The 13,626-nt window shown below is 36.1% G+C and overlaps 1 protein-coding gene across 11 annotated transcripts in view; it reads right to left on the bottom strand.

Annotated features, from left to right (window-relative positions):
• The window catches only part of CCPG1 (cell cycle progression 1), a 45,747-nt gene that overhangs the window by 802 nt on the left and 31,319 nt on the right, over positions 1-13,626 (bottom strand). For 6 of the 11 annotated variants that reach the window (XM_021100015.1, XM_021099927.1, XM_021100040.1 and 3 more), the window contains 2 exon segments: positions 7,663-7,784; positions 2,466-3,871 (listed from right to left, as the gene is read on the bottom strand). In XM_021100015.1, the coding sequence (XP_020955674.1) occupies positions 2,466-3,871; positions 7,663-7,784 (1,528 nt within the window). 11 annotated transcript variants of the gene reach the window in all.

Here is a 13,626-nt window from a genome sequence, read left to right as displayed (position 1 = left end):
CATGTTAGAGTTAAATTTATTTAAACAAGAAACAATTTTAATGTTTTTCTCCATTAATCTATTATCTGAGCATTGAAAAAGGATGTTAAATTAATCTGAAGTATAATCCTAGTATAACCATATGAAAAAGATTCAGTGAGTATCACACTTTTATCCTATATAGAAAGAAAAAAGACAAACGTAATTGTGCTGGCAAAGAGGGGGAAACAATAAATAAATATAAATGTGACAATAAAATAATGAGATATGTGTTTCCATTATTTTTTCCTCCTTTTCCATAAAAATTAATCCACCCTCCAAGTGGCTTCATCCTTCACCAGGAATATGTACACATTTCTTATAAACAGTCTCTTTTTCTCTCTCTCTTACAGCTAAGAATTACAGAAAATGTCTACAATTACAGTTCTCAATCTTTATAGTTAGGCTTCTGTCACTACTTCACTGGAACAATCTGTAACCCATCCATTGCCAGCCAATTCCCAGCCAAGACATGCAATCTTTTTTTTTTTTTTTTAAGTGTTTAACACTGAAATATCCCTTTTACTTGAGATGATTTTTGGCTTTTCATGTGCCACTCTCTGGTGGTCTTTCTCAGCTTTCTTTCTCTATAACCTCTAAGATGTCGGTGTTCCCCAGGAGTCCGAAAAACCATCTGGGCTAGAGAGTCATATAACTAAAGCCAACTAATTTCCCCTACTTGTATGTCAATAGATAGCTCCAATACAATTCTCACTTCCAATTCCCCTTACCCAAAACCTTCTGGTACTCCTTAAGCACAATGATATCACTAACTGTTGACTCAATCCAGAAGTCTGGAAGTCATTATTCCTTTCTATTTCTCTTTCACAGAAAATACCATCAATTCTACTTACTAAATATTATTTAGATTTGTCTCCTTTCCACTCCTGCTATGCCCTAATTCACATACTTACTAGCTCATGTCTATATTATGTTAAAGGCCACCTTCTAGCATCTAGCTTCATCCTTTCCAACGAATCTTTCAGGCTGCTGCCAGAGACCCAAAATGCAAGAAATCAAGTCTTTCAGCATAAAATGAAGGTTCATGATCTGAATCTTTTCTTCCATTCCCACCCCAGCACCACCCTGCCTCAAGTAGAATGTCTGCACATCTCTAAATCTGTGCAAAGTTCCCTTTGAGTGGAATGTCCTACCCTCTTCTGCTTGGCAAATTCTCTTTTCTCTTTCAAAAGCTAGTTTTAAAGTAAGTTCAGTTCAAAGGGCATCTCACTCATGAAGCCTTCCCAAATTTCTCCAGACTGAGGCCACCATATACATACGCCTCCATACTTCCACTGAGTTTCTTATACTGACTTAATTCCCCCAAAACTTATGAGTTTCTTTTCAGCAAGAATTTCTCATTTGTTTCCTCCAGGCAGCCTCACAGTGCTTCGCACATTATAGGCACTAGATAATAACTAAAGACACTAGACTCAGTCTCATTATTTTATGGACACATTACATTTATTCAAAAAGACGTATGTGTGTATGTAAAAATATATGTATATATACACACATATATATATAAAACTATCTCAAAGGTAAAAATAAAGCTAACATTTGAAGATTAGATGAGTTTCATGTTACAGAATAGAAAGCAGATAAGCAATGGATACAAAGTTAGTTTTAGAAGTTATATATGAAGCACACACGCATTAGAACTTGTGGCTTGCTAAATCCGCCTCTTTGATCATGCCTCTACCTCTACCAACAATAATTCTGTAATATATTAAATGTCATAATTTTGTTGGCAAATGGAATAGACAAATGAAAATAAGTGGGATATATGAATTGTTATATATGAACCCTTCTGAATTCAAGTGAAATTTGTATTTTTCATCTTAGCTTCTCAAAGTGAGTACATAAATAAAAGATTCAAGGGAAATAATTTCAATTAGGGTGATTATCTTTTTATATAAACTAGAATGACAAGGAACAAAACAGGCTAAAATAAGATTACATATCCTTCCTTATCTGATTTCTTAAGGTAGAAATTAAACCACTGGCTCAAGCCAAATTAATCATATGAAATTTTCAGTATGTAATAATTTCAACTTAAAATTTTATCTTTCACTGTAATTTACCCTAAGTTATCTGCCAACAGAGTATTTTTACAAATAGTACTTTTGTTTACAAAAAGTACTTCACAAATACAGTTGACCCTTGAACAACATGGGTTTGAACTGCATGGGCCTAATCATACATGGATGGATATTTTTCAATAGTAATTACTTCAGTACTACATGGTATGTGGTTGGTTGAATCCCTGCAGATCCAGAGAAACTGCAGATGCAGAGGGCTGACTATAGGTCATATACACATTAACCCCCACATTGTTTAAGGATCAACTGTAATAACATTCTAAGAAACTTATCAAATGATAAAAATGCTATGCAATCTATAAATGTTAAAAACTATTATAATAACATGGTGCTATGTAAACCGACCTGGGTCCATATGGAGGGGAAAAGGTGTGACCAAAGAAGTGTTTATATATATATCCATCCAACTTCTCAAACACTCCATCATTATCTACTTGATATTCCTTCATGTCTTTAAGATAATCTTTAACATCATTAACAAAGTCAGTGAAGAGCTTCTGATCATGTATAAAGACACCATTTAGGAAAAACTTATTGATGAAGTGATCAAGTTCTTTCCAGTGATGAAAACTATCCAGTTGTTCTAATAAATACCTTTCAATTAACTGTCTAAATTCATCTATCCTTACAGGATTCAACATTTTAACATTAAAAAGATTAATGGATTCCTGTTGAGCACATTCAAATACACCAGAACAAGCCTTTCTGAAAGAATTGTAATTTTCACCACAGTCATGCTCAGCACTGCATTTCTGTGAATTTTTAAATTTTCCAAATTCTTCAAAGTGAGGCTTTTCTTTCCTTCCCTCTCTTTGCGTAGTAGGGCCTCTACTATTCTGGTTTTGTGTACGTGCCTTATACTGTGGATGTAAATATTCACTAAAAACCACTGGTTTTTTAGCTACGTTTTCTTTTGGAGCACCAAATCTTTTATTGCCTTTTTCATCAAAGATGTTCTTGGTGGTATCTTTGAAATGCCTGAAAGTGGATTTAACTGAATCTGAGAATTTTTTCAGATTTTCTTTCACAGCTTCTTTAGCCTGTTTAATTTTTTCTTTATGATGCCTCACAAACTCCTTGGTAGAATTCTTCATGGCATCAAATGTTTCCTTAACAGAACCCAAAAATGTTTCCTTTGACTTATTTTTAGCTCTGTGGTTTCCTCTGTTCCCTTTCTTTTTTCCATCAGTTTCTTGTTTTCCATTTTGATCTTTTGCTTCAACATACAGTCTTTCCCACAAATCAGAACGCTGCTGTTCAAAGTTTAGCTTGCGCTCCAGCTCAGTAAGTCTTTCCCGTAACATTTCTATTTCCTTTTTTTCAGCCACTACACTGGGAGAGTCTGGACTGCCGTATGACTGACTTGAGCTTAACTGTTGGAGTTCCACCTTTAAAGCCACGGTTATCAGTCGTTCTCTTTCCAGTTCCCTCCTTAGCATCTTTGCTTCTGCCAACAGAGTCTCCCTTTGATTAAGGAAGCTGTGTGTTTTCAGCTTTTCTTCTTCCAAGTGCTGTTTAAGTTTCTGATTTTCTGTAACTAATTCAGCACTTGTACCTTTATCTTCTAATATCCTAATCTGTTCTCTTAGTTTTCTTAATTCTTCTTGTAATGAAGATAAGGCTTTTTCCTCCTTCTCCAGAGATATTCTTAGATGCTGATTTTCTGTATCAAGGTTCTTTTTCTGGGTTTCAAAGGACATCTTTTCTGCTTCAGTAAGGGTCCAACACCTTGCAAGATTTTCCTTCAATGACTAAAATTTTTTGAAAGACAAGAAAGAAAAAAATGTCAAGTGCTTTAAAAGCTGAATTTAAATCTTTAAGATAGGGAGTTCCTGTTGTGGCTGAGCAGGTTATGAACCTGACTAGTATCCACGAGGATGCGGGTTCCATCCCTGGCCTCACCCAGTGGTTTACAGATCCGGTGTTGCTGTGAGCTGTGGTGTAGGTGACAGACACGGGCTTGGATCTTGCGTTGCTGTGGCATAAGTCAGCAGCTGCAGCTCCCATTCACCCCCTAGCCTGGGAACTTCTGTATGCCACAGGTGCAGCCTAAAAAGAAAAAGCTAAAAAAACCCCAAATCTTTAAAATACAACAAATACTCCATAAATTTTTAGTGTCCATTTTCTGCAGAGACTATCCTTTATGTAGTATTTTCAATAAATGAAAACTGGAAAAAATATGGTTCATATGCACGGCAAAGAGCTATGGCAAAATAAACACATAGAATTAAAGACAACCTTTTATCTTTTGACTACAGGACTCCAATCTTCCTGAGAAGGCTTCTAGAGAGGATTTAGGGAAGACTAAGGGTTATATGAACCTTGGGTTAAGGAAATTATATTTTATATAAAGTAAAATTATAGCTAGAGATAACTTCAGACTTCAAGAAATTCTCTTTATGGAATTCTCCTGTGGTGCAGTAGGTTAAAGATCTGGCATCGTCACTCTAGTGGCTCCAGTCACTGCTGTGGTGCAGGTTTGATCCCTGGCCCAGAAATTTCCACATGCCATAGGCATGGCCAAAAAAAAAAAAAAAAAATACTGTTTTATATTTGCTGCAACCTTAGGAGGAAAAAGTTTTCATTAATTTCAAAATTTTTCATTAATTAACCTTAGGAGGAAAAAGTTTTCATTAAAAAGTTTTCATTAACTTTAATTTTCAGTATTTTCAAAAATACTGTTTATATTTGCTACAACCTTAGGAGGACAAAGTTTTCATTAATTTTTTCATTAAGTTTTCATTAATTAGCTTGGTCCTAAGCAAATTAACACCTCTAAGTTCAGAGAGATAATCAAGTTCTCCTATACTTTTTTTTAATGGCCACACCTGAGGCATATGGAAGTTCCCAGACCAGGGAATGAACCTAAGCTGCAGCTGTGACCTACACTGCAGCTGAGACAATGCCAGATCCTTTCACCCATTGTGGCAGGCCATGGATTGAACCCACACCTCTACAGCAACTGGAGCTGGCTACAGTCAGATTCTTAACCCATCACATTACAGCAGGAACTCCACCCATACTTTTTTTCCTTTGACTAGGACTGTGGCATGTGGAAAACTATAATGAAGCTTAAGTTTGTTTTTTGAAGATAAATAGGCCAGAAAATGAAACATCCATTTCGGACAGTTATTTTTCAGGTGGAAAATACTGTCATTCTCTTAAAGAACATTTTTTTTAAAAACTGTGTATATTAGATATTTTTCTGGTCTGATTCAAAGGTGAGAGCCATGATGTCTGTAGTAAATTAAGCAAAATTGAAGTATCATTGCCTTTTTCATAAAAGCAATGACAATTCCACTCTGCTCTCCTTGCTTAAGAGAAAAAAAAAAGTTCCATATACCCAATGGAAGTGGACTATGGAGAATATTATGCTCAGTGAAGTAAGTCAGAGAAAGACAAACACTGTATGGTATCACTTATATGTGAAATCTAAAAAATAATACAAATAAACTGCATACAGCAAAACAAAGAGACTCACAGATACAGAAAACAAGACAGTGGTTACCAGTGAGGAGAGGGAAGGCAGAGAGGCACAGTAAAGCTACGGGACTGAGAGATAACATGCTACTGGAGTTCCCATCGTGGAGCAGTGGTTAACGAATCCGACTAGGAACCATGAGGTTGCGGGTTTGATCCCTGCCCTTGCTCAGTGGGTTAAGGATCCGGCATTGCCGTGAGCTGTGGTGTAGGTTGCAGACGCGGCTCGGATCCCATGTTCCTGTGGCTCTGGCATAGGCTGGTGGCTACAGCTCCAATTAGACCCCTAGCCTGGGAACCTCCATATGCCACGGGATCGGCCCTAGAAAAGACAAAAAAAAAAAAAAAAAAAAAGAGAGAGAGAGATAACATACTACTATGTTTAAAATAGATAACCAATAAGGATATATTGTATAGCACATGGAACTGTAACAATTATCTAGTAATCCCTTTTAATGGAGTATAATTATAAAAATACTGAATCACTATGCTATAACCTGATACTAATATAATATTGTAAATCAACTATACTTCAATAAAATTTTTTTTTTAAAGTGTACCATGGGAGCTCTCTTGTGGCACAGCGGGTTAAGGATCTTGCTAGCGTTGTCACTGCAGTGGCGTGGGTCATAGCCGTGGTGTGGGTCAATCTCTGGACCTGGAACTTTGACATGCCACAGGCATGGCCAAAAAACAACAACAACAACAACAACAAAAAACCCAAGTGAACTACAGAGTAGAACAGACTGATGTAACATTATCTTTAAATGGCCAAGCACAGTGAATTAAAGAATGGCTTCAGAAGGGTATTGCAGGAGTTCCCGTCATGGCGCAGTGGTTAACAAATCCAACTAGGAACCATGAGGTTGAGGGTTCGATCCCTGCCCTTGTTCAGTGGGTTGAGGATCCGGCTGAGCTGTGGTGTAGGTCGCAGACGCGGCTCGGATGCCGTGTTGCTGTGGCTCTGGCGTAGGCCAGTGGCTACGGCACCAATTAGACCCCTAGCCTTGGAATCTCCATATGCCTCAGGACTAGTCCTAGAAAAGGCAAAAAGACAAAAAGACAAAAAAAAAAGAAGGGTATTATATCCAATAAACTCCATAATCTTGAATTTAATAAGTAAGCAGATCTTAGACAGGTCTTTCATGATGATCTTCAAAATCCAAACCACACTTAAATAGCTGGAAACAAAAGGTCTGTCAGAACTGACTCAGTAAAGATCTATGCAGGACAAGACCCCTAAGAGCCAAAGTCATTCTATGGAGCCAGAAACCAAAGTGATGAAGAAAATGGCTACTCTCTTTACGACATTCTTTGTTTGAGGTAGGGAAAATTACACTATTCACAATTAACTTTAGTAGCCCCTCCCTAAAAGAAGTGATTCAGGTGTTAAGTGGTATTCTGTCTTCCAAAGAAAAACATAACCCTATAAGGAATATATATATATACACATATATATACACACACACACACATATATATACACACATATATATATATATATTTTATGGTTGCACCAGTGACATATGGAAATTCCCTGACTAGGGGTCAAATCGGAGCTGCCACCGTCAGCCCATGCCACAGCCACAGAAACCCGGGATCAAAGCCACATCTGTGACCTATACCACAGCTCCCAGCAATGCTGGACCCTTAACCTACTGAATGAGACCAGGGATCAAACCTGTGTCCTCATGGATATTTGTCAGGTTCATTACCACAATGGGAGCTCCAGGAATACATAAATAAATTAAGTGGGAAGGACATCTAGGCGAATAAAAGGAAAAAGGAACAGTTTATTTCTATCCTGAACTTATCTACAATCCCTACACACTTCCTAGAGAAGAACTAGATAAGGTATCACCTATTTTGCTAGTCCTCATAAATCGAGAAAGTTGCTAGGTAACTGGACAGAATGGACAGCACACTGCTGTTGGAGGTAGGTGAACTGTGCTCAATCAACAATTATTAACAGCATTATTAACTTACTAAACTTCGCTGTGCTTGTATATGAATAGCACAATAATTACTGGCTAACACAATTTATAAAATTTATTAATACTTACCTTATAATCTATAAATGATTCTTGTTCCTGTTGACACTGGGAAAGATAGTCTTTCATATCATTCAACTCATCTTCATGTACCTTTCTGACTAACTGTTGACGCTTCTGAATCTGAATTGTGCCTAAAAATGAAAATTTTTATTAGGGATACATAACATAAATGTTATGATTTCCAATATTTTTGAACATACAATAAAACATTTAATTTGAATATTTAACTACTTAACCCAGATAGGATCGTTTTCTTCAAAGTATCAGCATTTCACAGTTCCATAAAAATTCTGATTATATAAACAAAGAATGAATAAGTAAAATCTTATGGTGTCATTCACCAAATAGTGGTAGATGGATGTTAATACATAAATCAGGCCAAGTAGGTTACTATAATTTTTATTTTATTTGGTATACACCAGGGACATTTAAGCAGTTTACTATCCTTTTGATTAAAACAAGCCAGACCATATCACCCTACCAAACATAACAATTCATGTAACATTTTTGTCTTACTATATTGAAGGCACTCAAGTTTTGCTGTTTTTAAGGGTTCTCTGAGGTATATATAAAGTGCTACACTCCCCACTTCGACAGAGAAAGAAATAAACCATAGAGTCTACTTACAGGTTTTAAGACTAAGGAAAAGTGAAAATGTCTGTTTTTCTCACTACGTTTTGCTTAAATGATATAGCACAAGCCCAAAAAGAAGAGTAAGGAAAGTAAACTGGCTAAACTGTGATGACCCACCATTCTCAAAGCCAGATCTTTTAAGAGCTCCACATTATTTAGGTCTGTAACTGAAGTATCACCATCCCTATCCCAGTGATAAATGAATCATAAATTAACCAAATGCTCTACATTTTCATCCTAAAAATCAAAATGTTAATTTGCCAAAACATGCCATTCACATGCTGCTACATGCTTCATGCACGGGAATAAACAACGCAAAATCAAAAAGAAGGCAAAATGCATTTGGCCACCATAATATTACATCTACTGAGTGGCATACCATTATGTAAAGACATCAGAGAATTTTAAAATAGAAGAATAATTATACTTTGTGACTTCTGAAAAATTAACTTATTTCTTCAGTACATCTTGAAAACCACTAAAGAGAAAACTTTTGCTAAATTATAGACATATGTTACCAGTTAACAGCTACGATATTCTGTTAGAATTCACTTCTTCTTGGAGTTCCCACTGTGGCCCAACAGGATCAGGGGCACCTTGCAGGTTTGATTCCCAGCCCAGCACAGTGGGTTAAAGGATCCAGTGTAGGTCACAACTGCAGCTCAGATCTGATCCCTGGCCCAGGAACTCCATATGCTATGGGGTGGCCAAACATGGGGGGAAAAAAAGAAGAATTCACTTCTTTTCAAACAAGGCAAAAAGAAGTAAATAAAAACAAAAAAAAATCAAAATTTGCACAGTAAATTTGCTTCAATTTACTCAAAATTATCTCATATTTTTTTAAAATACTGAAATAGTAGTTCCTAAGGCAAAAGAAAAACCTCTGACTTTTCAAACTGCTAATAAATGAATTCCTTTGCCCACTGGAAAATAACTTAAAAATACATGTTGAAATCTGAGTTTGCAGAACTATTAATATATAGCATATGTCTGATGATGGTCAAAATGGTCTTAATCAATCTCACTGACTGTTGGGGTGTTTTTTCCTCTCTATCTCCAGCTGCCTAACTCAACAACCCAGGGTGTAAGGTCTGGTTATACCCACAAATCTGCTTACCTTAATCACATCAACCCCCTGTCAGTTTTTGCTATCACTGCTGTAAGCCTTCTCTTCTACAGATAAAGTCCCAATCTCACCAGAGCTTCCAGCCAATACATCCAGCTGCCTGATGGGCACAATTTTGGGGGTGTCTTCATGAACAGTAACAACAACAACAAAATGGAACTTCAGCACTTGCCCTGATTCATTCAAGAAGAAAGCTGGGTAAAAACAAACCAAACTGTGCTCACCATCTACTAACTTTATCATCTAGCAAAACTCTTCCCCTATAACTTTCCCAACTCCAAAATTAAAGCAGCTAACTCACTTCCCAGAATTTAAAGAGTAAATCACCAATATCTTAAGCATCCAGACTGGAAGTTCTGTTTTCCATCAGTATTTCAGTGTCCTTTATTTCACCAACCTTCTCTCCATTCCCACCATCACTCTGTCAAGGCCCTGGATCACCAAATACCTCCTAGTTGAGTGTTCTAATTTATCCCACACTATTTGCACTTTTCCTCTAAAATTACTGCTGTTGGCTCACTATAAATCTAACTCTCCTACCCAGATTCTATGATGTTTTATAATATAATAGTATCCCACAGAGTCCAACCTTATACTCCATTATCTCTACATAATCTGTTTTGCTATAGTCCTGCCAGTCTTTCCAGTGCTCCCAAACCTAGCAAATTTCCTTTCAGGTTATCAGGTTCTCCACTGCTAGTATGGTTCCATTTTCCTTCCACATATCATAAGCCTAAGTCCAGACCCAACTCAAATCTTAACCACCTCTAGGATGACTCAGTAAGTATCACAGTTTGAGCTCAAGAACAGGGCAGCCTATCAGTACTTAAAGCAACTCCATGAGAAACCAAATCAACTGAACTGCACCACTGACTTAGATGGATAATCTACAGGTAAAGAAAGATAGGTACTTCATACATCGCGACTTAAAAAAAAAAAAAAAAACTGTAAGCATTTTCAAGACCTGAAACAGTGCCAAATACCTACAGTATATTTTTTTTACCATCCTCAGTCCTGTTAGTTCTCTCTTCCTTCCAAGATACATCTGACAGTCATGGAGTCAAGGCTGGTTAATATTCTGAGTGATTCACTTAGTATTGTGTCTTCGTTAAATGATTATAAACCAACTGACTGACTTCATGGTGCATGGGAAATTCAAGCTGGCTCTAAAATCAACTTAAAAGAGTTGTTAAAGTATTGACATCAGTACCACAACTAAGAAAAAATGTGATGTCCTTTAAATGTGAACTTGAAAAGCTAGCAATCATTAAAGTTAAGTTTTTGTATTTCATTATTACATAAACCTATTATTATAAAGGCTGTTATTCTTTGGAGAAATGTCTATTCAGGTCTTCTGTCCATTTTTCAATTGGGTTTTTTTTTTTTTTTTTTTGCTGTTGAGTTGTATGAGTTGCTTGTATATTTTGGAGACTAAGTCCTTGTCGGATGCATCATTGGCAACTATTTTTTTCCCCATTCTGTAGGTTGTCTTTTTGGGTTTTTCTTTTTTTTTATGGTTTCATTTGCTGTGCAAAAGCTTTTAAGTTTGATTAGGTCCCCTTGGTTTATTTTTATTTATTTATTTATTTATTTTTGTCTTGTTGCCATTTCTTGGGCCGCTCCCGCGGCATATGGAGGTTCCCAGGCTAGGGGTCGAATCGGAGCTGTAGCTATCAGCCTACACCAGAGCCACAGCAATGCAGGATCCAAGCCATGTCTGCGACCTACACCACAGCTCACGGCAACGCCGGATCCTCAACCCACTGAGAAAGGGCAGGGATCAAACCCGCAACCTCATGGTTCCTAGTCGGATTCGTTAACCACTGCGCCACGACGGGAACTCCTATTTTTATTTTTATTTATATTGCCTTGGGAGAATAACCTAAGAAACATTTGAATGGTTGATGTCAGAGAATGTTTTGCCTATGTTCTCTTCGAGATGTTTTATGGTGTCCTGTCTTCTGTTGAAGTCTTTAAGCCATTTTCAATTTATTTTTGTGCATGGTATGAGAGTGTGTTGTAGTTTCACTGATTTATATGCAGCTGTCCAGTTTTCCCAGCACCACTTACTAAATGACTGTCTTTTTCCCGTTTTATATTCTTGCCTCCTTTGTGAAAGATTAATTGACCATAGGTGTCTTCTAAGAAGACGTATGTATGGCCAATACGCACATGAAAAAAATGCTCAACATCTCTTAAGTATTAGAGAAATGCAAATCAAAACTACAATGAGGTATCACCTCACACCAATCAGAATGTATAGCCACATTAATTAAGTCTACAAATAACAAATGCTGGAGAGGGTGTGAAAAAAGGGGAACCCTCCTGCACTGTTGGTGGGAATGTAAACTGGTACAATCACTATGGAGACCAGTATGGAGGTACCTCAGAAAACTAAATATAGAACTAGCATATTATCTAGCAATACCACTCCCGGGCATATATCTGGACAAAACTTACATTCAAAAAGATACATGCACCTTTATGTTCATTACAGCACTATTCACAATAGCCAAGACTTGGAAATAAGCTAAATGTCCACTGACAGATGAACAGATTAAGAAGATGCAGTACACATACACAATAGAATACTACTTAGCCATAAAAAAGTACAAAATAATGCAATTTGTAGCAACATGGATGGAACTAAAGATTCTCACACTAAGTGAAGTAAGTCAGAAAGAGAAAAAATACCATGTTATATCAGTTATATCTGGCATATAATACATGGCACAAATGAAACTTTCTATAGAAAACAAACTCATCATTTGGAGAACAGACTTGTGGTTGCCAAGGTTGGAGGGGAGGGGAGTGGAATGGACTGGGAGTCTGGGGTTAATAGATGTAAACTATTGCATTTGGAGTGGATAAGCAATGAGATCCTGCTATAGAACACAGAGAACTCTACCCATCACTTGCAATGGAACAGGATAGAGGATAATGCGAGAAAAATAATGTGTGTATATATATATATATGTATGACTTTACTGTACAGTGGAAATTGACAGAACATTGTAAATCAACTATAATAAAAATGTTTTATTAAAAAAAGGCTGTTTTATTAAAAAAAGGCTTCTGAAAGGGTAATTTGACCCACTACAAGAATATACTTTATTAAATATAATTAATAAAGTAAATCTTACAAGTAAGCAAAATTCTAAGTAATGGCAATAATTTCTCAATTTTGAAAGCACTCCTAAATTGATGTTTTTACAAAATACTTAAAAGTCATGCAAACTGGTAGGGTTTAAATGCAATCTGGATTAATATTAAATCACTGCACTTTGTTTTTTTAGTAAGAAAGAAGATTAAAATTAAATAAGACCTTCTCCTTTGTTACCTCCATGTTTACCTGCAGGGAAAAAAACCATGCTCAAAAAAACATATTCACATATCTGATCTAGCTAGATAACAAGTTGAATGTGTATTTAAAGTCAAATCTCCTTACAACAAACTTCAAGGAGGATATAAATTACAGTATCAAACTCAAGCAGGCATCTATTAGGAGTTTACTTTTATTAATATAAAATTAAATACAAGGAGAAACACATTTGACTGACTTTCAACAAGTACTGACTGTCTTCATTACGTTTATTCTAATATTACACTATGTTGAAGAATACATCTTTTCCACAAATCAACAAAGGGTACAAGTAATTCTTCAGTCATAAGGAACATATAGTTGGAAGGAACTAGCAAAACCAAATTGTTCAGAAAGCTAAACTATATATTATATAGGCAAAAATCCTAAAAGTAGTTACTATAAGGCAAACTGAAATTTTTGAAGATCTAAGATATTTGTTTAAAATGCCTATTTTAAAATTCTAATAAGTAAAAAGTATGAATTTTCAGTTCTCAAACATTCTTAATTTGTACATATATACACCTTAAATAAGATTCAAGGAATAGCATGCCAAAAGAAAATAAGAGCACATGGAATCCTTCCTCTTTTCACCCAAGATACCTTTGAAAACTTTGTATTAAGGACATAATTAATCAATGTAAAGAAACACTAACAAGGATAATAGTGAGCAAAGGATAAAATGAATGAATGTTCATGTCGCATGAATCACAGAAGTAGCAACAAAGGTCACAAAATATAAAGCCTGAAGGTAAAAATAATGAGCACCAATTATACTGACATTTCAAATGTAACTATTTCAACTGAAATTTACATAATCTCTTAATAAAGTCACAGTTAAAACTAGTTTAGG

This window comes from Sus scrofa, chromosome 1, assembly GCF_000003025.6.
Source record: "Sus scrofa isolate TJ Tabasco breed Duroc chromosome 1, Sscrofa11.1, whole genome shotgun sequence".
Classification (NCBI taxonomy): domain Eukaryota; kingdom Metazoa; phylum Chordata; class Mammalia; order Artiodactyla; family Suidae; genus Sus; species Sus scrofa.
This window is presented reverse-complemented; position numbering and strand designations above follow the sequence as displayed.